Raw genomic sequence first — 20,492 nt, 5'->3', positions numbered from 1 at the left:
TTAGCTCTGCTAATGAAGGCAGAGCAAGCTGCCAGGAAGAACTGGCGGTGTGGGGTTTGGCAGGAGGAAAAGAGGTCAGCTCCGGCCCCAGGAGCTGCCCCGTAGCAGTTTCGGGGAGCAGCAGGCAGGCACAATCCCCCACCACCTCCCTGGGGCTGTGCGTTACGGGGTGTACAACCCCTTCCCTGGTGGCCGGCCTCCCCCTCCAACCTCCCCCAGCCCCGGGGCAGCTCTCACACCCTGCCCTGCTGCTCACACCCTGCCCCGCTCCCCCAGGGGCCAGGCGGGGCGGTGACAGTCCCAAAAGGAAGAGCCGGAGGCTTCGAGCAGGGCGAGGATTTATTGAGCGCGGAGCAGGAGGGAGAAGCATCGCCCTGGGGGTGTCTCCCTGAGCCTGGCAGGGGGGCTGCCCCACTGTGCGTGTCCCTGGGGAGCGTGGCAGGACCCCCACGGCTGGCAGGCTCCTTTCTGGCCCCGCCAAACCCCCCAGCCGCGGGCTGCCACAGGGCTGAAGTCCAAGTGCTGCAGGGAGGTGGGACGCAGGAGGTTGCCCACCCCGGCCCCGTCCCCGTCCTGCTCTCCTCAACAAGGGGCTTTGTGGCCAGCAGCGCAGCCTGAAACCTCTGGGGAGAGCTCTCAGCAGACTTCGGGCCGCTGGTACTTCCAGAAGGCGATCTCGCCGTCGTCGCTGCAGGAGGCCAGCAGCCCCGGCTCCTTGGGGTTCCAGGCCACGCAGTTGACGTCCTGCGAGTGCGCGCGGGGCACGTGGGCGGTGAGGCTGAAGGTGGGCTGCTGCGGCGTGGACGAGGCGCTCTCCTCGAAGACCCGGATGGCGTCGTCGCCGCAGGCCGTGGCCAGCGCCCCGGTGAGGTGGCACCTGCAGGGGGGCAGCGCTGGGGGTCAGCCCTGCTCCCCCCAAAACCAAAGGGAACCGAGGGGAGCGGGGCCGCGCCGCCACACACCACGCCACGTCGTAGATGGTCCTGGAGTGGTAGCCAGACAGGTTGCAGACGCACTTCCAGGTGGGGTCGGTGCCGCTGCACGCCACCCCTGGGCAGCGAGAGGAAAAACTCAGCACCGGGGGTGAATCAAGCAACGCCCCGGGTACTCGGATGCGTTCCCTGCTGCTCCTCACGGGGCCGAGGGGCGCTCACCTTCCTCGTTGCCCGGCTTGTACTGCTGCCAGATGCGCACCGTCTTGTCGTCGCTGCAGGACGCCAGGCGCTCGCCGCTGCGGTCGAAGGCCAGGCTCCACACGGTGGACTCGTGGCCCTCCAGCGTGGCGCAGCACACCCAGTCGTCCTCCTCCTCGCGGTACAGCTTCACCGTGTCGTCGTAGCTGGCCGAGGCCAAGAGCTGGGGTGGGGGTCAGGGGGTGTTGAGGGGCTGTGCACCCACAGAAAGCCCCCAGCCCCTCGTTGGCGCCGCCCTCACCTCCTGGTTGGGGTGCCACACCACGTGCTTGACGTCCTGCGTGTGCGAGTTGAGGACGCTGACGCACTCGTACTCCTCCTCCTCATCCACTGCGGGCACAGCGCTCCCCGTTAGGGCACTGGGGGGGGGACAGGCGGCACAGGGCCCCCCCCTGGGGTTGTCCCACTCACCTTCCCACACCCACACGCTCTTGTCGCGGCTGCAGGTGGCCAGCAGGTTGCCCGAGGGGGCCCAGGCCACCGATTTCACCTCATTCTCATGCCCCTCCAGCGTGGTCACGCACTGTGGAGGGGACGGGGGGGGGGTCAGGGCATGGCGGGGTGAGGGCTGGGGGGCAGGGGGCCGGGGGGGGGCCTCACCTCGAAGCCGTCGTCGCCCTTCTTCCAGATGCAGGTGGTGGCGTCGAAGCTGGCGGAGGCCAGGTAGGAGCCGCAGGGCGACCAGGCCACGCGCCGCACCGTGCGCTGGTGCCCCTCCCCCAGCACCGCCCGGCACGCCCAGCCCGGCCCTGGGGGGGGGATAGGGGGGGCGAGGGGAGGGGGCGTGGCCTCAGGCCCACCCCTGCAGGCTCCACCCCTGCTGCCATCAGGCCCCGCCCCCCAGCACCACCCCACCCTCTCGCTGCCTTTAGCCCCGCCCTTACCTTTAAGCCCCGCCCCTCGCAGCCCCACCCTCCCCAGGACCCCTCCCACACCGTGCTTTTAGCCCCGCCCACAGGTGATGTGGCCCCACCCCCTCACCTCCCATCGCCCCGCCTCCAGCCCTGTGGCCCCGCCCCTCCCGCAGAGCTCCCATGGCCCCGCCCCCACTCCCTGGGGCTCCTCCCCCAGCTCCCACAGCCCCTCCGTGGCCCCACCCACCTCTTGTGGCCCCGCCCCCTGCCTCTGTGACCCCGCCCCCTCGCCTTGCCTCACCCCTGCCCCTGACCCCGCCCACTACCCCCTGACCCCGCCCCCTTACCCCACCCCTCTCCTTGACCCCGCCCCTTCCCATGGCCACGCCCCCTGGCTCGTGGCCCCGCCCCGCACCTTCCCTCGCCCAGAGCCGCACGGTTCGGTCCCCGCCGCAGGACGCCAGGAGGCCGCCGCCGGGGCTCCAGGCCAGGAACCAGCAGCGGGCCTCGGGGTGCGCGGCCACCCGGCACAGCGGCTGCAGCGCCTCCTTCATGCCGCCCGCCGCCGCCGGAAGCGGAAGAAGCGGAAGCAGCCGAGCCGCGGGGCGGGGCCGGAAGCGGAACCGGACCGCGGCCGGAAGCGGAACCGGAGCCGGGAGCCGGGGCCGGGGCCGGGCGCCATGTACACCCCCGGCGGGCCGGGGCTGCCCGGGGGGCGGCGGCGGAGGGGGGCGGCGGGCGGCGGGGCCGGCGGCGGAGGCGGGGGGGGGCTGCCGAAGCAGCCGGAGCGGAGCCTGGCGTCGGCGCTGCCCGGGGCGCTGTCCATCACGGCGCTCTGCACGGCGCTGGCCGAGCCCGCCTGGCTCCGCATCCACGGCGGCACCTGCGGCCGGCAGGAGCTGGGCGTCGCCGATGTGCTGGGCTACGTGGAGCCCGAGCTGCTGCGCGGTGAGACCGGGGGCACGGGGACGGAGCGGGACCGGGAGGGGAAGGGGCAGGGGCAGGGGCAGGGCCCGGGGGGTTTAGGGGCCGATCCCGGGGGGTTTGGGGCCTGAGAAAGGGGTTTGGGGCCGGGGAAGGGGTGTAGGGTCCAGTGCCGGGGGTTAAGGGTAGGTCACCGGGGTTTAGGGCCTGATCCCAGGGGGCTTAGGGCCCGATCCGTGGTCTTCAGGGCCTGGGAAGGGGGTTTGGGGCCGGGAGAAGGGGTGTAGGGTCCAGTCCCTGAGGTTAGGGGCTGGGGAGCAGGGGTAGGGGCAGGTCCTGGGGGTTTAGGGCCTGATCCCGGGGGTTTAGGGCCCGATCTGGGGCCTTCAGGGCCTGGGAAGGGGGTGAGGGGCCGGCCCTAGGGGTGTAGGGTCCAGTCCCTGGGGTTAGGGGCTGGGGAGCAGGGGTAGGGGCAGGTTCCAGGCGTTTAGGGCCTGATTCTGGGGGGGTTAGGGGCCGATCCTGGGGGTTTAGGGTCTGATCCGGGGGCGTTAGGGCCGGGAGAAGGGGTGTAGGGTCCAGTCCCAGGGGTTAGGGGCAGGTCCTGAGGGTTTGGGGGTCAGGGAGTGGCCCCAGGGGTGTAGGGACTGATCCTGGGGTGTAGGGCCTGAGGAACAGGGGTGGGTAGGAGCTGGTCTTAGGGTGTAGGGTCAGGCCCTGGGGCTGTAATGACCGGGGGAGGGGGGTGTGGGGCTCGACCCCGGGGAGTTAGGGGCCAGGGAAAGGGACGTAGGGGCAGATCCCAGGGTTTTAGGGGCCAGGGAAGGGGGTTAGGAGCCAGTCCTAGGGGTGTAGGGTCCAGTCTCGGGGCTTTAGGGGCCTGGGAATAGGGGTAGGGGTTGGGGGAAGGGGGTTAGGGACTGGCCCCGGGGGTGTAGGGACTGGGGGAGGGGGTGTGGGGGCAGATCCTGGCAGTTCAGGGGAAGGGGGTTAGGAGCCGGTTCCTGGGGGTGTGGGGTCAGGCCCTGGGGGTGTAGGAAGCAAGGGGAGGGGGTTTAGGGGCAGGTCCTGGGGGTTTAGTTTGTTCCCAAGGGAAGCAGAGGGGCAACGCTGATCCCTGGGGACAGCGCCAGGAGCTGAGGGGACAGCACGGAGCTGGGACGGGGAGCTCGGGGTGGGTGGCAGGGAGGGGACCTGCCCCCAGAGGTGGTCAGGAGCTGGGAGGGGCTCCTGGGGACGTGGGGGCTTCTCCTGGCTGAGGCCCCTCACTGCAAGAAGGGCATCGAGAAGAGGGCTGGAGAAGAGGAGGCTCAGGGCAGAGCTCATTGCTCTCTGCAACTGCCTGGAAGGAAGGGGTGGGGGGCTGGGGGGCGGCCTCTGCTCACAGGGAACTGACAGGAGCAGAGGGAACGGCCTCGAGTTGTGCCAGGGGAGGTTCAGGTGGGCAATGAGGAGCCATTGCTGCTCAGACAGAGCAGGCAGGCACTGGGACGGGTTGCCCAGGGAGGTGGGGGAGTCCCCGTCCCTGGGGGTGTTCAAGGAGGGGTTGGACGTGGTGCTTGGGGACAGGGTTTGGTGGTGACAGAGGTGGCAGGGGCTGTGTGTACAGGGTGAGGAGGGATTTTCCAACCGTGATGATTTCTGGAGTTGGCTCAGCCAGCCCTCAGGCCCACGGATTCATTTTTGGTGGTGCTGAGTGGAGGCAGCGGCAGGGCTCCGGGGAGGGGGTCCCCTCCAGCTCGGGTTATCCCGTGGGGCAGCCTGGTTGGAAGCTCCCCGTGCTCCTGGGAGGCCCCAGGCTGTAACTCCAGCTCTGCGTGCCACCCGGGGCAGACAGACGGACGGACAGACAGACAGAAGGACAGACAGACAGACAGAAGGACAGACAGACAGACAGACAGAAGGACAGACAGACAGACCGACCACTCGTGCCCGCTGTGGCTTTTAGCCAAGGTTTCAACTTCCCCCGGGATCCCCCTCGCTGCTTCTCCTTCGGTGCTGGAGCCGGGAAGTGCTCGCCACCCCCCCGCAGGGCCCGGGGAGCACCAGAACAGCTCGGTGGGGAGATGAGAAGGGGAAGAGGAGGGGAGCAGCGCCCTGCCCTCCCGATACGGGGGGCTTTTGGGGTGGCCGAGCCGTGCCCTGCAGCGGGGGCGTTTGGGGCACACGGTTCCGAGGGACTCGTGCCTGCCCTTTCCTTCTCCCTCTCCCCACCCACGGGTGTTTTTCTGGCACAAACCCACCCGGTTTCCCCGCATGGGATCACCCCCACACGCCTTTAGGGCAAACACCCTTGGTGTTTGTGGGGTCACCGCGGTGCAGAGCCCCGGTGAGCTGCCAGGAAGAGGATCCTGCCCCGTCTGCACGCTAATTTCCCCTAATTGAAGGGTTTGTCCCCAGGCCGGGTCAGGCGCTGCTCGTAAACAGCTCCCAGGGAGGTGACTCCTGGGGTGCTCAGCCCAGCCCGGGGTGGGTCCGGCAGCACCTTGGCTGGCCCCGAGGGCTCGGCGTGCCCGAGATGGGGGTAAATGGGGTTGGGTTCTGCGGGGTGACCCTGGCAGCACCGAAATGTCCCGGGGAGGTGCGGGACCAGGCTTCCTTCAGCTCCGGAGCTGAGCGGTGTCAGAGCAAGGAGGCTCCCCGGTAAACTCCCAGTTCATACAAAACAAGGAACCTGCGCAGCCCTGTTTGGAGGCGTTCCCTCAGCTTTCATTTCCGCTGCAGCAGCACCCCATAAAATGCCCTGCCCGCAGCTAACAAAGGTCGGGTTCATGGAGGGCAGAGGTGCACAGCACCACTTCTCCAAGCCCGGAGGAGAGCTCTGCAGGGTGAAACCGTCGGGGCACTGGGGAGGGGTCAGGTCAAGAGGGCAGCTTGCCGCCGTGCTCAGCAGCCCCATGTCCCCGCAGATTACTGCATGAACCCCCAGACCGTGCTGCTGCTCCGCGTCATCGCCGCCTTCTGCTTCCTGGGCATCATCTGCAGCCTCTCGGCCTTCCTGCTGGACGTCTTCGGGCCCAAGCACCCGGCGCTGAAGATCACGCGCCGCTACGCCTTCGCCCACATCCTCACAGGTAACACCAGGCAGGGCTGTCGCTGCAGCCGCACGGGGAAACCCCAGATTCCCTTCCCTGATCCGAGGAAAGGGGTTTTCAGCTCGGGGCTGCGCTGCCCAGCCGATGTGCAGAGCTCTTCCTTAGCTCTGTCTGCAGCCAGAGCAGCCTCAGAGCCCTCAAGGGCAGCTCTGGCCTCCGAATCGGAGCTAAATCCTGGGGTCAGAGGTCAGGGGTGGACACCAAGCGCCTCCAAATGGGCACGGGGCGGTGAGCTGTGCTTCTCAAAGGGCTCCCGTGGCGCAGATCCGTGCCCTTGTGGGGAAGGTCGGGTGCTGTGAGTCAGCCTCAGGAGGTTTACATCCCCTGAGCCCTGCCGGCACGTCAGGGCGCTGAGCTGCAGAGCCCACGGCGTGGGGCTCAGGGCACCAAGGTGTCCGTGCAGCTCCTTCTGGGTCACAAAATCCCTTCAGCTTCATGGCCTCGCTGCTCCTCCTCCTTTATCATGAGCCGGGTGAGCTGGTTTGCTTCCTCAGAGCCACGCCAGGGGAGCTCCTTTATTTTTCTGCTGCTTTTCCTCCCTAGCCCGGCTCCCCCACAGAGATGGGGACAAACACCCTTAGCACAGCAGCGTCCAGGCTCACAGGGAGGCGCTCAGCCTCTTCTTTCCCTGCTGGCCTGGAGGCAGAGGGGAGGCTCCGTCAGGCTGCGCTCCTCTCCCTGCTGCTTTCCTCCCTCCTGTGATGAATTTCAGCCTTCTGGTACCTCCACGGGCTGGGCAGGCTCATTTTTTGCCCCAATACCTCGCTCTCTGCCTGCTCCACCCCCCTGGCAAGCAGAGCACGGCCGTGGGGGGGCTCCTGCCTTAGCCACGAAGTAAACTCACTGATTTTTATTCCTTCCTGGTGCCTCAACCTCTGTCCTTCCCCCCCGCCCCCAGTCCTGCAGTGCGCCACCGTCATCGGCTTCTGCTACTGGGCCTCGGAGCTGATCCTGGCGCAGCAGCAGCAGCACAAGAAGTACCACGGCTCCCAGGTCTACGTCACCTTCGCCGTCAGCTTCTACCTGGTGGCGGGGGCCGGGGGCGCCTCCATCCTCGCCACGGCCGCCAACCTGCTGCGCCACTACCCCACCGAGGAGGAGGAGCAGGCCCTGGAGCTGCTGTCGGAGATGGAGGAGAACGAGCCCTACCCGGCCGAGTACGAGGTGATCAACCAGTTCCAGCCACCCCCGGCGTACACCCCCTGAGGCCGCCGCGGCTCCGGGGCGCGGGCAGGGCTCCGTGCCCCCCCCCCCAAAACTTGCCCTCCCCCGGGGCTGCCGGTCCCGGCTGCTTCGCCGTGGGGGCGCCGTGCTGGCTGTCCCGCGCGAAGGACTGGTTTTAGAGTTGGATTTAGAGACGGGGGCGAGCCCCGAAGCCGCCCCCCGAGCCCTCCTTCCCCCCCTGCGGACCACGGGGCACCGCGACGGAGGCTGCGAGCTCGGCCCCAGCCCACCCTGCCTGCACCACCAGGTACACGCGTGTGCCAGTGTGTCGGTGCGTGCGGAGAGGCGCCGTGGGAGAGGAGGGGGCCGCAGCAGCCCCAGCAGGGGGGCAGGCACAGCACCACCCCCCCGGCACCGCTCCCCTCCCGCGGCTCGTGCCCATGGCACGCGTTTTGCACTTTACTCCTGAGGCTCGCCGCCCACCGGTGGTGCTTCCAGGACGTCGCCGTGCCCGCGGTGAGGCTGGCGGGGGGGGGCACGGCACCTCCCCGGGCTGCAAACCCAAGGAAAATCCCGAGGTTTTTGTACGGCGCCGGCCCCGAGAAGCAGCTCCGAGGTGGGCGCCTGCGGCTGTGGCTTTTATGCAAGTTCCTGACCTCCGCGGAAGTGGGACTGGTTTGCTTTTGGCTCCCTTTTAATGGTTTTTCTGCCCCGCTTTTAATGAATGAATTCACCGCCCCGCTCCTCCGCCAGCCCCGAGGGATGCTGCCGGGAGCCGCGCGGTGCCGAGAGTCCCGCAGCCAAACCCAGACGGCAGCCAGCAAGGAGAGCAGCCTTGTTTTGGGGCCGTTTGGGGCAAATTGAGCAGGGAAAGCTGCGCGGGGTGGGTATGCCAGCCCGGGAGCAGCGGGGCAGCTCGGCAGAGGTGCGGGGGGCTCCAGGAGGAGTTTTAGGGCCGGCACGCTGCGCGATGCTGCTCCCCTCTTCCAAATGCTCCTCACCCCGTTCCCTGCCCTGCTGCTTCATCCCGCTTGCTCCTCTTCCTCCTCCTGCTGCCTGGGCAGGATTCGGCCGCCCGCTGGGGCTCAGGATGTGACCGGGGGTGGCTCCGTCACAGCCCCAAAACCATCGGGGCTTTGGTCCGGGCACCGGCAGCGTCATCTGAAGGGTCCAGCACAGCCCCAGTGCCGTTCTCCCCGTCCCACCACCCCGCTGCTGCCCCCTCGGCCAAAAATAACCAGGTCTGGGGGTGCTGGGGTGTCCGGAAAATGATTTGGGTTCCCCCCCTTCCCCCCCCCCCGGCGCCTCTATGCAAGGGAGGGCTCGTCTGTAAATAGTCTTGTGCATAAACACTGTATTTCTGTAAAAACCCCAAAAAAAGGAAAAGGACGCGACGCCCCCACCCTACTAACAAACGTAGCCCCGGGAGGTCGGGGCGGGATGCGGGGAGGTCCCTGAGGTGTCGGGGTTGGGGGGGGGCCGTGTGCCACCCCTCTGTCACCGTCCCCGTGTCCCCCACACCCCGCACCTCGGCCCCGTCCCGCGCCCTGCCCTTTTCCAGAGGAATAAACCCGTGTACATAGTGCCCGGTGCCTGCCTGCGCTTTGTTCCCAAAACCAGGGGCGGGGGGTTCGGGGCCGGGTTTTATCCTAAAGCTGTGGGGGGGGGCTCCACGCTGCTCCCCCCTCGTGCTGCTCTGCGCCCCGATAAATATCCCCGCTGTCTGCTGCTGTCCTCCACCCCAAAAAACGTCCCTGCCACGCACCCCACTTGGCAGCCCCTCCTAAGTCCCCCCCCCGATCCTTGCGCCCCTATAAAGGCCTGTGCTGCCCTGCCCCATGCCCTGTGCACCCCATCAAATGCCCTCGCCTGCGCCCCGTTGCCCTGCACCCCTCTAAGCGCCTGTGCCAGAACCCCAAGAAATGCCCCTGGACTGCACCCGCTGCCACGCACCCCAATAAATACCGGCTGGTGCCCCCACCCCAATAAGTAAAGGCCTGTGCCCTCCGTACCCCAATAAGCACAGGTCAGTGCTCCCACCCCAATAAATAAGGGTCTGAGTCCCCACACCCCAATAAATAAAGGCCTGTGCCCCCATATCCCAATAAAGTCCTGCCCACCCCAATAAATAAAAGGCGTGTGCCCTGCACCCCCATAAAGGGCTGTGCCCTCAGCACCCCAATAAATAGTGGCCTGTACCCCCACACCCCAATAAATAAAAGTCCAGGTGCCCCCCGCACCCCAACAAATAGAGGTTGGTGCTGCGCACCCCAATACATAACGTCCTGTGGCCCCATACCCCAATGAATATAGGCCTGTGCTGTGCACCCCAATAAATAAAGGCCTGTGCCCCTAAACCCCAGTAATTAGAGGCCTGTGCCCCCTGAACCCCAATAAATAAAGGCTGGTGCTCCAAACCCCAGTAAATAAAGTCCTGTGGCCCCCACACCCCAAAAAATAAAGGCCTGTACCCAGCACCCCGATAAAGGACTGTGCCCCCAGCACCCCAATAAATAGTGGCCTGTCCTCCTGCACCCCAATAAATAAAGGCTGGTGCCCCAAACCCCCATAAATAAAGTCCTGAGCCCCCTGGACCCCAATAAATCGAGGTCTGTGCCCCCTGGACCCCAATAAATCAAGGCTGGTGTCCCCCACCCCAATAAATACAGGCACCCCATACAGGGCTGTGCCCCCCGCACCCCAATGCATACAGGGCTGTGCCCCCACACCCCACAATTAGGGGCGGCTGCCCCCGACCCCACAGCCCCCGGCCCCATCCAGCCCCGTGCCCCCAAACCCCGCCCCCCGCGCCAAGCCCCGCCCCCTCTCGCCCTGTCCCCGCCCACCCCCTGCAGACCCCGCCCACCCCCCCTCTCCCACCCAATCGCCGCGCGGGGCGGTGGCGGCGGCGCCCAATGAGGAGCGGGCGGCGCGGCGCGCTGACGTCAGACGCCGCGCGACGGCGGCGGGGGCAGAGCGGCGGCATGTTGCAGCCGCGGCGGCCGCTCCTCGGCCTCCTCGCCCGGGCCTCGCGCCTGGGCCTCCGCCCGCCGGCCTCGGGCCTGCCGCCGCCTCCTCCCCGCCCTCCTCCTCCTCCCTCTCCTCCCGCCGGGGGCCAGGCGGGGCGGCGCGGCCTGCTGGGCCTGCTGGGCCTGCTGCACTGCGGCTCCGGCGGCGGGCAGCGGGCGAGGAGGCCGCGGAGGGGCCGGCAGCGGGGGGGCGGCGGGGCTGAGGAGAGAGGGGGAGGGGGGCGGCGGGCAGCAGGAGGAGGAGGAGGAGGAGGAGGGCCCGGGGGGGGGCGGGGGCTGGCCCGGGGCCGCCCCGCCCTCGCCGCCGCCCGCCTCATGGCCGCCCTGGCCGGGGTCTTCGTGTGGGACGGGCAGCGCATCGAGGAGGAGGAGCTGCAGCGGTGCGTGCCCCCCGACCCCCACCCCGCGCCCCCCCCTTCCCCGAGGGTCCTGACTCGGAGGGACCCCCCCAGAGCTCCTCGGGATGCCCCCTGAGCCCCCGGATTTGGGGGGGGGTCCCCAGATCCTGGGGATGTCCCTGAGCCCCTGCAGCCGGGGGGGAGCTCCGAGATCTTAGGGGTACCCCTGAGCTCCCCCCCCCAATGCCTGAGGGTGATCACAAACCGCCACGGAGGGTCCTTGCCCACCCCCCAAGCCCCCCATGTCAGAGGTTCCCCCCCCCAAAGCCCTTGGGGGCGTCCCCCAAGCCCCTGGGGGTATCCCTGACCCCCCCCTTCTCCCCTCATGCCTGAGGGTGGCCCTGAACACCCGCAGAGGGTCGTCCCCCCCTCAAATTCCTGGGGATGCTGCCTGAGCCCCCACACCTGGAAGTGCCCCCCCAGACTTTTGGGAATGCCCCTGACTCCCCCCCATCCCCCATGCTTGGGGTGCCCCCCAAACCCTCAGGGAGGTCCCCAATTCGCCCCCTGACCCCTTCAGGCATGGGATTAACCCCAGAACCAACAGGGAAGGTCCCTAATTCTCCCCCCCCCCCCCCCCAACATCTCAGGGTGCCCCCAGGCTGGGGATGTCCCACCAAACCCATGGGGTGGGCGCCCCCCAGACACCCTGGGGTGCCCTCACTATGGTGGGATGGGGCCAGGTTGGGTCTTTTTGGCGTTTTTTTGATGGCTTTTTGGGATCGCCCTGGCTTCATTGCAGCGTAATTAGTGAGTACAGGCTGGGACCTGGGGGGGGGTAATTAAAACTTAATGGGCAGCTCTGGCACGCCGCGGCAGCGCCGCCTTTTCCTCCTCTTCAATTCCAGCTCCCAGCGCCTCGAGCGCGCGGCCGCGCCGTCCTGTGGGTGCTCAGCGCCCTGTAGGGGCTCAGTACCTGGCACTGCATTAAGGAGCTTAGCTAATAATCAATTAAATCCTCGCCTTAACGAGGCCCGCCCCTCGCTTGCACCCCTTCGCCCTGCTTTGGGGCAGCTTGGGGTGCTTCAGGGGTGCGCTGCCGACCTTTGTGCAGCCCAGGAGAGGAGAAATCCCATTTTATTCCCGAGGGAGGCGGCTCGCCCACGTGCCACGAGGTGTTTTGGGGCCGGTATGGGGACGGCAAACCCGGCGCCACGCTTTGTGGTGGCCTCAGCAGGGTTTGGATTAGGAGTGGGATTAAACTCGGGGCCGAGCCGCTCGCTTCAAGGTTACGGGGACGGCCCCAATCCCGTCCCGGTGCCCTCGCCTTGGTGTCCCTGCTCTCCTCCTCGTGCCTTCGCTCTGGGTTTGGGGTTGGAGGCCCTGAGCCGATTTGCTCAGGAGCCAGCAGGGTGCGAGCTGCGCCTCAGGGGATTAAAAAACCCTTTGGTGAGGAGCTCGTCTGGGGCTTCGGGACGTGGAGGGGGAAAGGGGGGAGGAAACCCAGGAGTTTGGGGCAGAAAATGCCCACGAGCGGCTGGGCTCTGAGCCCTCGCTCTTCCCCAAGTGCTCGATCCCAGCAGCTGCAGCAGCACAGGCCCGTTTTGGGGGAATTTAAGCTCTTTTATCACATTTTTACTCTTTGCACACCTCAGGGAGGTAGGGACGGGGCGTGTTTCCCAGCAGGTGCTGCCGCTGGGTTTATTTGGGTTTTTGTTTTGTTTTCTGCTCGCTGCCGCCTCAGGCAGAGGTCAGCCTGACCCCAGGGCCCTGCAGCGGGGCCCGGCTGCTCCCTGTGCCCGAAATAAATCGCGGGGCCTGGCGCTGGCACCCGCTGGGCACGGGGCTGGAACGCTGCCGCTCCTGGCCCTCAGCACGCGGGATGGGGCCGGGCTTTGCGCAGGGAGCGGGGCTCCCCCCGTGCCCCACACTTATGGGGTGCAGCTGCCCCCTCCTGCCTGGATCTCTGTGGGGTTTTGTTCCCGGTGTGGGCAGCTCGGGGGCTCCCCGGCACCACCAAGCCGCCCTCACCCGACGAGCGAGACCTGCCTCACAGCTCCCAGGCGGCGGTTTCATTAAGGCTGATGCTAATTACCCCACCTAATTAGTATCTCGGGGTGGCGGCGGGGCTGGGGGCGCTGCAGGCAGCGAGTGAGGACCCCGTGTCCGCAGGGGGCTGCACCACGAGCCAGGCGGAGGTTTGATCGTGGGGTGGTGCAGGTGGGGGCTGCAGCTCCAAACGGGCAGGTTCTCCCTTTTTTTGATGTTTAATTTTGGGGTTTTGGTGGTGTGCAGAGCCCCCCCGTGCTGTCCTCCTGCTGCAGGTGGTCCTCGTGGTCCTCTTTGCCTTATTCCTGCTGGCTGCTGCGTGCAGCTCGGGCTCCAGAGCAGCGCCAGTCCCTCCCCTTCCCTCCCCGTCTCCTCTCGGGGTGCTGTGGGGTCTCCATCCTCCTGTGGGGGCCACCCCCCGAGTGCCCCCCCGGCCCTGGCTGCTGCTCCCACACTGACTCAGCACCATGCTGGTGCTGCGAGCGCTCAGTCGCTGCCTTCCCCAAACGCTTCATCCTCGTGTCCCTCCTTCTCCTGCTCCGTTCTGCTCCCAACCAAACCCAACCCGACCCTGCTCCCGCTGCAGCCTCGGGAGGTGCTGGGAGCTTTGGCCGCCCCCCTCCTCTCGGGGGAGAATTCTGCCTGCTCCTTCGGGCTCTGCCCCGCCGCCCTCCTGCACCTCCCCTGAGAAGCAGCGCTCACGGAGCAGCCGCTCGTGTCCCGTGGGGTTTTGGTTCCTGTCCTGGAAGGCAGGGCCCTGCCCTGGGTGCTGCAGCCTCAGCAACTGCTTTTAGCCACGGTGGGCTTCTACCTGGGGAGAGAGAACGCGAGGGGAGCCCCTCCTGAACGCACCGGAGCGAAGTTTCAATGCTCTGTGATAACGCAGGACCCTGGGGGCCGAAGTTAAAACACCCGGGGAAGCTGCAGCCCCGCTGGCTGCGTGTTTCACAGCCCAGCGAGTGATCCCTGCCGTTCCTGCAGCACCGAGCCCCAGGCGCTGCCTTTAGCTCCGCGTGGAGGCTTTGCAGGTCTCCAGGGCTCCGTCCCGTGCCCGGGTTGGTCTCTAACTGCTCTGTGTCCCCCCAGCTCTGCGCAGGAGATGAAGCACATGGAGAACATCTCGGCCATGCTTCGCGGCGGCTCCCCAGACGAGTACCAGCACCCGGACCCCGCGTCGGAGCGGGACGCGGTGCGCGCCCCCGGGGAGCAGCCCTGGGAGATGATCATGGACAAGAAGCACTTCAAGCTCTGGCGGCGCCCCATCGAGGGCACCCACCTCTACCAGTACCGAGGTACCGCCCGCTGCGCCCTGCGTGGGGCTTCTTCCCCACAGCTGGCACCGGCTGCGCCTCGTGCGTCCTGCCTGGCCTCTGTCTGCAGGAAAAAATGTGAAATCCCGTCCTGTGCTTCCCCCTCCCGGGTCCCTTCCCCTCACAGCCCTTCGGGGGGGATCCCAGCCCCAACGCCTGCCTTGGTGCAGCGAGATGAGAAGGGCAGGTTGGCTTCTGGGGTGTAAAACTTGGGTTTGCCCGTGACTGAACGCCTTCTCTTTGCTGCAGTGTTCGGGACGTACACAGACGTGACTCCCAGGCAGTTCTTCAACGTCCAGGTGAGTGGAGCCCGGCTGCCGGGGGGTGGGGAGCAGAAATGGGGAATGGCATCCATCTGCCCGACCTACCCCCACCCAGGACAGCCCGTAGCATAGACCAGGAGCAGGACGAGGACATCCCACGTCCTGGTTGGGTTCTGCTGCTCAGCCCAGCTGGAATTGAGGCGTTGGCACACGCGGGCTGTGCTGGGCTGCAGGAACCCTCCAGATCCCTGCTCCTGGCTCCCCCCCACGAGCCCTGCGGGGCAGCGCAGCCCTCCTGCCTTCCCCTTCTCCCAGCATCGCCCAGGAGTCTTTAATTTCTTGGTGTTAGAAGCTGTGGTGAGGTTTCCACGGGGCAAGGAGCAGGGCTGGTTGTCCCGCAGCAGCGCTGGGGGTTCCGTGGCTCTGACTCAGCCTCTCGTTGCTGCCAGCTGGACACGGAGTACAGGAAGAAGTGGGACTCGCTGGTCATCAAGCTGGATGTCATCGAGAGAGACCTGGCCACGGGCTCCGAAGTGATTCACTGGGTGACCCACTTCCCGGTGAGGGATTCCTCCTCCTTTCCTCTCCTGTTTCCTCACCACACCTCCGCAGCAGGCAGGGCTGACGCCGCTTCTCTCTCTCCCCCCAGTACCCGATGTACTCACGAGACTACGTCTACGTTCGCCGCTACAGCGTGGACAAGGAGAACAACCTGATGGTCCTGGTGTCACGGTACGTGTACGTGGTGTGCCAGCTCGGCCTGGCCAAGCTCCTGAGGTCTTTCTGCCAGGCCGTGAGGTCGGTGGTGCCCCTTGATCCACGGGTCTCACACTAAGGTCACGTCCTGCAGCTGAAATCCTTCGTTTCCCACCCGTAAAACAAAGCTGAGACCAACTGCTACGAGCTGGGTGTGGATTTAATGAGCTTTTTCCCAAAATTCCTTCAAAACCTGAAGGAGCTGCCTGAAAATCCAGCCTCATTCTCAAAAGCAGCTCCAGTTCCCACATAGTTGAGGCTGGGCTGGTGCTGGGCGCCGTCCCCGTGCAGAGCCCATCCTCTGAGGCCCCCCGTCTGTCCCCGCAGGGCTGTGGAGCACCCGAGCGTCCCGGAGGACCCGGAGTACGTTCGGGTGAGGACCTACGAGTCGCAGATGGTTATCCGCCCGCACAAGACCTTTGACGAGGTGTGTCCTGGGGGCTGGGCAGCGCGGGTGCGAGGCTGCTTCTCACCCTAGGGGGTAAGGGCTGGAAGTGCTGGCTCGGGAGCTCGAGGCCCTTCCCACAGGAGTTGGGTGCCCCTGGGGAGCTGAACGCGTTGCTCCAGAGACCCAGATGCCTTCAAAAAAAGCCTCGAGCCTCTTAACATCGAGTGCTACAACCAAATCTTCTCACAACAAGCGCTGCTGGATCTCTGCAGGCTGCCTAGAGCCTGAAGAGCCTGCGTGGGGTCAATGCAGGCAGCTGACTCCTTCCTTCTCCACAAAACCACCTCTAAAAACTCCCCGTGTGCCCTCACCGGGTCTTTCCTGCTCCACACCACCACCGTGCTTCCCTCTTTAACACTTTGTCTGCTTCCTGAGAGCCAGCAGCGCTCGCTGGGGGGGCTGTGGGCAGCCTGCTGGGAGCTCACGGAGCCTCCTCCTCCTGCAGAACGGTTTCGACTACCTGCTGACCTACAGCGACAACCCGCAGACGGTGTTCCCGCGGTACTGCGTCAGCTGGATGGTGTCGAGCGGTGAGTCCTGCCTGCAGCACGGCCATGGCCCTTGGCGGGACGTCCTGCCGCCGCCTCCTCGCTCTGGGTGCACGTGGGCGCTCCCCCCTTCCCCATCCTGAGCCCCCTCGGGGCAGGAAAGGTTGAAAATGGTTAAAAATGAGGCTGGTGGTGCTGCAGCTGCCCGTCCCTTTCCGTGGGTAGGGAGCTGTGCCTGGCTTACGGGCAGCAAGGAGGAAAGAGTCCAGGCAGAATGAAGGCCCAGCAGGATCCTCTTTCATTTTTCACTGAAATGAGCTGGTTTGTCCTTACTTCAGAGCAGCTCTGGGCTGTCGTTCTTCCCTGTTATGTCAGCAAACAGGAGAGAAAACTCCTGTAAGTGCAGCACCTGCTGGGACTCCCACAAGGGGGCTGCCCTAAGGCTCCAGCTGCTCGCTGCAGCTCAAGTGGGGGGGGAATAAAACCAAAACCCACTTCTTGCGAAAGCTTGTCTTTTTTTTTTCTTTTTTCCTCTCCCCATCACGTGCTTTGCGGTAGATGGTGGAGTCTGAACGCAGCCGCTCCCTGCATGCAGCACACCAACCTCCTGCCCCCCCCCGCTCTCTTTTTACCCCACAACCTGGTTTTGCCTGGTTTAAGCCGCTCAGTGCCCCCCTGGGGGCAGTAGGGGCTGGGGGCAGCATCCCCAGACCCCCATTGCTGCACCAGGGCAGTGCTTGCACCTCTCAGCTCTTGCTGTGAGCGCTGGGCATGCAGCAGTTGGGCTTTAACTGCAGTGGGGGAGGAAAGGAAACTTTTAGGAACCTCCTCGTGGGGCTGAGCCCGGTGGGTTTGAGCCCCGCAGCACCTCAGGACCCAGCCGGGCTCACTCCACAGCCACCTGCAGCAGAGCTGGGGCATGAGGGGACTGCCTGGGGCTTGGCCCTGACCTCCTGCACGCTCTGTGCCCTTCCTGCAGAGCCCTCAGTGAGTCAAAGGAGGGATTTGTTTTCGTTTAAAAATAAAACCTCACAAAATACCCCCCAAAAGAGTACCCGGCCCTTGTTCTCAGCCACCACGGAGCCTGTTGGAGCCGGGGCTGTTTCACCACCAGGCACGTCTGGGGCGAGGGAGCCTCGCAGCCTGCCTGCCTTGCGGTCGGGCTGAACTCGGGGGCAGGAAATGAGGGAGGGGGGAGAAAAAAAAGAACCCAAACCAACAAAACGCCTCTGTGGGGCCGCTCTGAGGCGAGCTGGGCCTCAGCTCTGACTGCTGGGGAGAAAGGAGAGAAATCAGAGAAACGAGAGCGGGGAGGGGGTGGCGGGGGGGTGGGTGAGAGCCCCGCTGACCCCTGCCTCCCCCCCCAGGTATGCCGGATTTCCTGGAGAAGCTGCACACGGCGGCCCTGAAGGCCAAGAAGCTGGAGCTGGAGGTGCGGGACTATATGGCTGCCAAGCCCCTCGACGGCAGCGGCGGCGGCGAGGGCAAGGCCGGGGTGCCCGCGGCCGAGCACAAGAGCGAGGGCAGCTGCAGCCCGGCCCAGCTGGACTACGCCTAGCGCCCCGGGGGGGGGCTCCCTTCCCACTGTGCCCCTCCCCACGAGCTCAGCGCCCGGTCTGGGTGCTGGGGAAGGGGTCGCTGCCCCCCTTCCCCCCCGGTGTCCCCTTCGTGGCCAGGCCGCTGCGGTGTCGTGTCAGCACCCCCAGTACCCGTCGATGTTCCCCCCCCCCCCAAAAAAGGAAGCAACGCCTTCATTCGGGGCCTGCCCCCTCCTCATCTCTGCACTCCGGCACCCCAAAACGTTGGGGTCTCCCTTTTGGGGTCTCGCTTTTGGGGTCTCGCCAGCCATCGCGGCCCCGCGCTGCCAGACTGCGCCCAGCGCCCATGGGATCAGCACCGCCCCAGCGCCTCCTTCCCACCAACAGAACTCTCGCCGTGGGCGTCCCGGACTGGGGGAAACTGGGCAAACTGGGGAAGCGGCTCCCCGAGCTGGTTTTTAGCTGCTGCTGCTTTGTAGGGGGGGGGGGGGGGGCAGAGCTCGGGGTACCAGGGGGAACCTTTCTGCCAGCACCAACCGGGGCACCACGGCCTCCCTGCAGCGTTGGGGGGGACCCCAAAACCACAACCCCCCCCGCTGTCTGCGGTGTCCCCGGGGTTTTCTGGCTGGGGGGTGCTGGCTGGGGGGTCCGTGTGGGGGGGGGGGCTCTGTAGGGTGGCAGAAAACCTCAAATAAACGGCCTGTGGTAGCAGCAGCCCCGCTGCTGGGTGGCGGCGAGTCCATACAAACTGCCCCAAATTATTGGGGTGCGACCCCCCCCCCCCAGCTGGGGGGGCAGCTCCGGGCTGCCAAAACCCCTAGAAAGGGGGCTTGGGGCCAGTTGTTGAAGCAGAACAGCCCCTAATTAACCCCCGGTGTTAACGAACCCCTGCGGGGTCTGCCTGGTCCCTGTCCCCCGCTTTGGGGTCTGGGACCCCCCTTGTACCCCCCCCAAACAGCCGTGGGGGTGGATTCGTTGTCCCCTTGGTACCCACAGCACCCCGCACCTGCTGCCATTCTGGCACAATGTGCCCACCCCCCCCCCCGCAGCTCTAATTATTAATTAGCCATTAATTAGCCCCCAGGTGTGGGCCCACCTGCCCCATATAAAGGTTTTGGGGGCATTTCCTCAGGGTTTGGGGTTTGTTGGTGCCATGGCTGGGCTCTGGGTGGGCCTCGGTGCCCTCCTGGGGCTGCTGGCGGGTGAGGGGGGGGCTCCCCTCCCCACTGAGGATTTTGGGGTGGGATTGGGGGCTTTGCCCCCCATTTGGGGGGAATATTTGGGGTTTGGGGTGATATTTGGGGGTTTTTGGGGCACTGCCACGGCTGAAGCACCCAGCACTGAGTGCATGGCCCCAAACCCCCCTGGGGGAGGTGTGGGGGGGTTGTAGGGCTGTGGGCCCCCCCGGGAGGGGCTCGTGCCCCCCTCCCCACCCCCTGGTGCTGTGGGGTGCAGGGCTGTGTCCCGCAGGGGGCGCGGGGCAGCGGGGGACCCCAGACCCCACCGAGACCCCGCGGGGCGACGCCATCCTCAGCATCAACAGAGGTGAGGGGGGGCGGCACGGGGGGGGCGACCCCGACCCCATTTTGGGGCTGAGCCCCCACCCTCACCCCCTGTGCCCCCCCCCCCCCCCAGCGCTCGCCCCGCTCCAGGCGCCCGGCACCCTGCTGGAGGGGGACATCGTGCGGGCGGTGAGTGCGGGGGATTTTGGGGGGGGTGGGGACATCTTGGGGGGGGTCCCGGTGGTGTGGGGGCGCTGATGGCTGCGTCCGGCCCCCCCCAGGCCCCCTCCCGAGCTTTTGGAGCCACGAACCCCAAATGGCCGAAGCGGCGCGGGCTGGTGTGGATCCCCTACGTGCTGTCGGGACGCTTCGGTAGGCGATGCCCGGGCGGTGGGGGGGCACGGGGGGGGCTCAGAGCTGCCCTGGGGGGGCTCAGAGCCGTGCCCCCCCCCCCCCCCCAGACCCAAGCAGCACCCGGGTGCTGGAGGAGGCGCTGGGGGACCTGGCGAGGCTCACCTGCGTCCGCTTCGTGCCCCGCTCCCACCAGCGGGACTTCGTTGCCATCGCCCCCATGGGCGGGTGAGTGGGGTGGGGGGGGGCAGCGAGCCCCCGTGGGGGGGTGGGACACGGGGGGGGGCACCCACGGGTGCTGGGGGACGCCTGCCTGTGGCATGGCCCATGGGCGCAGCGCAGGAGCCCCCCAGGCTGCCGAGCATCCGCTGACACCTTATTTTTGTCCTTTTTCTTTTGTATTTTTTTTTAATTTTTACCCCCCCCCCCCAGGTGTTTTTCCAGCGTGGGCCGTGCGGGGGGGCCGCAGCTCCTCTCCTTGGCCCCCCCGTGCCTGCAGGGGGGCAAAGGGGTGGCCCTGCATGAGCTGCTGCACGCGGTGGGCTTCGGGCACGAGCACAGCCGGCCCGACCGCGACGCCTTCATCAGCATCGCCTGGAGCCACGTCCTGCCCGGTGAGCCCCCCCCATGCTGGGTGCCCCCCACCCTTGGGTGCTGGGGGGGTGTCACCGCCAGCCCCCCTCTCTCTGACCCCTCTCCCTTTACAGGTTTTGAGGGTAACTTCATGAAGTCCCGCTCGGCCAACACGCTGGTGGGCTACGACTACTCCTCCGTGCTGCACTACGGCCGGTGAGCGCGGCCCCTCCTCCTGCACCCCCCCCCAATTGTGTTTTTTTGGGGTGATTTCATTGCTTTTTGGCCTTTTTTCCCCCTGTCCCAGCTACGCCTTCAGCCGCGGGGCCGAGCCCACCATCACACCCCTGCGGGACCCCCGGGCGGTGCTGGGGCAGCGCCGGGGGCTCAGCGCCTCCGACGTGGCGCGGGTCAACCGGCTGTACGGCTGCGCCCAAGGTGGGTGGCACGGAGGGGGGGGGACAGGGGGTGGCAGCACCCCAGGGTGCCCCGTCTGCAGGGTGCGTGACCCCTGCCCTTCATCCAGGGCCCCTGACTGCCGGCACACCGCTCTCCGTGGGGACAAGGACCGAAGCCACCCCGGGGGGGACAGAGCCCACCGCGGGGGGGACAGCGCC

General features: G+C 66.6%; 3 protein-coding genes across 3 annotated transcripts; 2 read left to right on the top strand and 1 right to left on the bottom strand.

Moving 5' to 3' along the window:
- Positions 1 to 337: 337 nt before the first annotated feature.
- Positions 338 to 2,663, bottom strand: CIAO1 (cytosolic iron-sulfur assembly component 1). Its single transcript, XM_084302323.1, has 7 exons — positions 2,463 to 2,663; positions 1,794 to 1,942; positions 1,605 to 1,716; positions 1,435 to 1,523; positions 1,155 to 1,356; positions 963 to 1,050; positions 338 to 877 (listed from the first exon to the last, which is right to left on the bottom strand). The coding sequence occupies exons 1-7, from the start codon at positions 2,599 to 2,601 to the stop codon at positions 637 to 639; spliced, it is 1,020 nt and encodes a 339-aa protein (XP_084158449.1). The 5' UTR covers positions 2,602 to 2,663; the 3' UTR covers positions 338 to 636.
- Positions 2,664 to 2,712: 49 nt separating this feature from the next.
- On the top strand, positions 2,713 to 8,815 carry TMEM127 (transmembrane protein 127). Its single transcript, XM_084302324.1, has 3 exons — positions 2,713 to 2,995; positions 5,881 to 6,045; positions 6,965 to 8,815. The coding sequence occupies exons 1-3, from the start codon at positions 2,728 to 2,730 to the stop codon at positions 7,270 to 7,272; spliced, it is 741 nt and encodes a 246-aa protein (XP_084158450.1). The 5' UTR covers positions 2,713 to 2,727; the 3' UTR covers positions 7,273 to 8,815.
- A 1,647-nt stretch (positions 8,816 to 10,462) lies between these two features.
- Positions 10,463 to 18,059, top strand: STARD7 (StAR related lipid transfer domain containing 7). Its single transcript, XM_084302418.1, has 8 exons — positions 10,463 to 10,639; positions 13,733 to 13,938; positions 14,206 to 14,255; positions 14,669 to 14,779; positions 14,869 to 14,951; positions 15,303 to 15,402; positions 15,869 to 15,953; positions 17,279 to 18,059. The coding sequence occupies exons 1-8, from the start codon at positions 10,575 to 10,577 to the stop codon at positions 17,467 to 17,469; spliced, it is 891 nt and encodes a 296-aa protein (XP_084158544.1). The 5' UTR covers positions 10,463 to 10,574; the 3' UTR covers positions 17,470 to 18,059.
- The last annotated feature ends 2,433 nt before the right edge of the window (positions 18,060 to 20,492 follow it).

This window comes from Netta rufina (genome assembly GCF_964035555.1).
Source record: "Netta rufina genome assembly, chromosome: 27".
Classification (NCBI taxonomy): Eukaryota; Metazoa; Chordata; class Aves; order Anseriformes; family Anatidae; genus Netta; species Netta rufina.
This window is presented reverse-complemented; position numbering and strand designations above follow the sequence as displayed.

Bases quoted from the DNA above. Each gene is read 5' to 3' on its own strand.
- TMEM127 (XM_084302324.1), top strand. From the start codon at position 2,728: ATGTACACCCCCGGCGGGCCGGGGCTGCCCGGGGGGCGGCGGCGGAGG. The intron at 2,996-5,880 runs GTGAGACCGGGG...ATGTCCCCGCAG, and splicing joins GGAGCCCGAGCTGCTGCGCG to ATTACTGCATGAACCCCCAG. The intron at 6,046-6,964 runs GTAACACCAGGC...CCCCGCCCCCAG, and splicing joins CTTCGCCCACATCCTCACAG to TCCTGCAGTGCGCCACCGTC.
- CIAO1 (XM_084302323.1), bottom strand. From the start codon at position 2,601: ATGAAGGAGGCGCTGCAGCCGCTGTGCCGGGTGGCCGCGCACCCCGAG. The intron at 1,051-1,154 runs GTGAGCGCCCCT...CTCGCTGCCCAG, and splicing joins CAAGCCGGGCAACGAGGAAG to GGGTGGCGTGCAGCGGCACC. The intron at 878-962 runs GTGTGTGGCGGC...GCCCCCCTGCAG, and splicing joins ACCATCTACGACGTGGCGTG to GTGCCACCTCACCGGGGCGC.
- STARD7 (XM_084302418.1), top strand. From the start codon at position 10,575: ATGGCCGCCCTGGCCGGGGTCTTCGTGTGGGACGGGCAGCGCATCGAG. The intron at 14,952-15,302 runs GTACGTGTACGT...CTGTCCCCGCAG, and splicing joins CTGATGGTCCTGGTGTCACG to GGCTGTGGAGCACCCGAGCG. The intron at 15,403-15,868 runs GTGTGTCCTGGG...CTCCTCCTGCAG, and splicing joins CGCACAAGACCTTTGACGAG to AACGGTTTCGACTACCTGCT.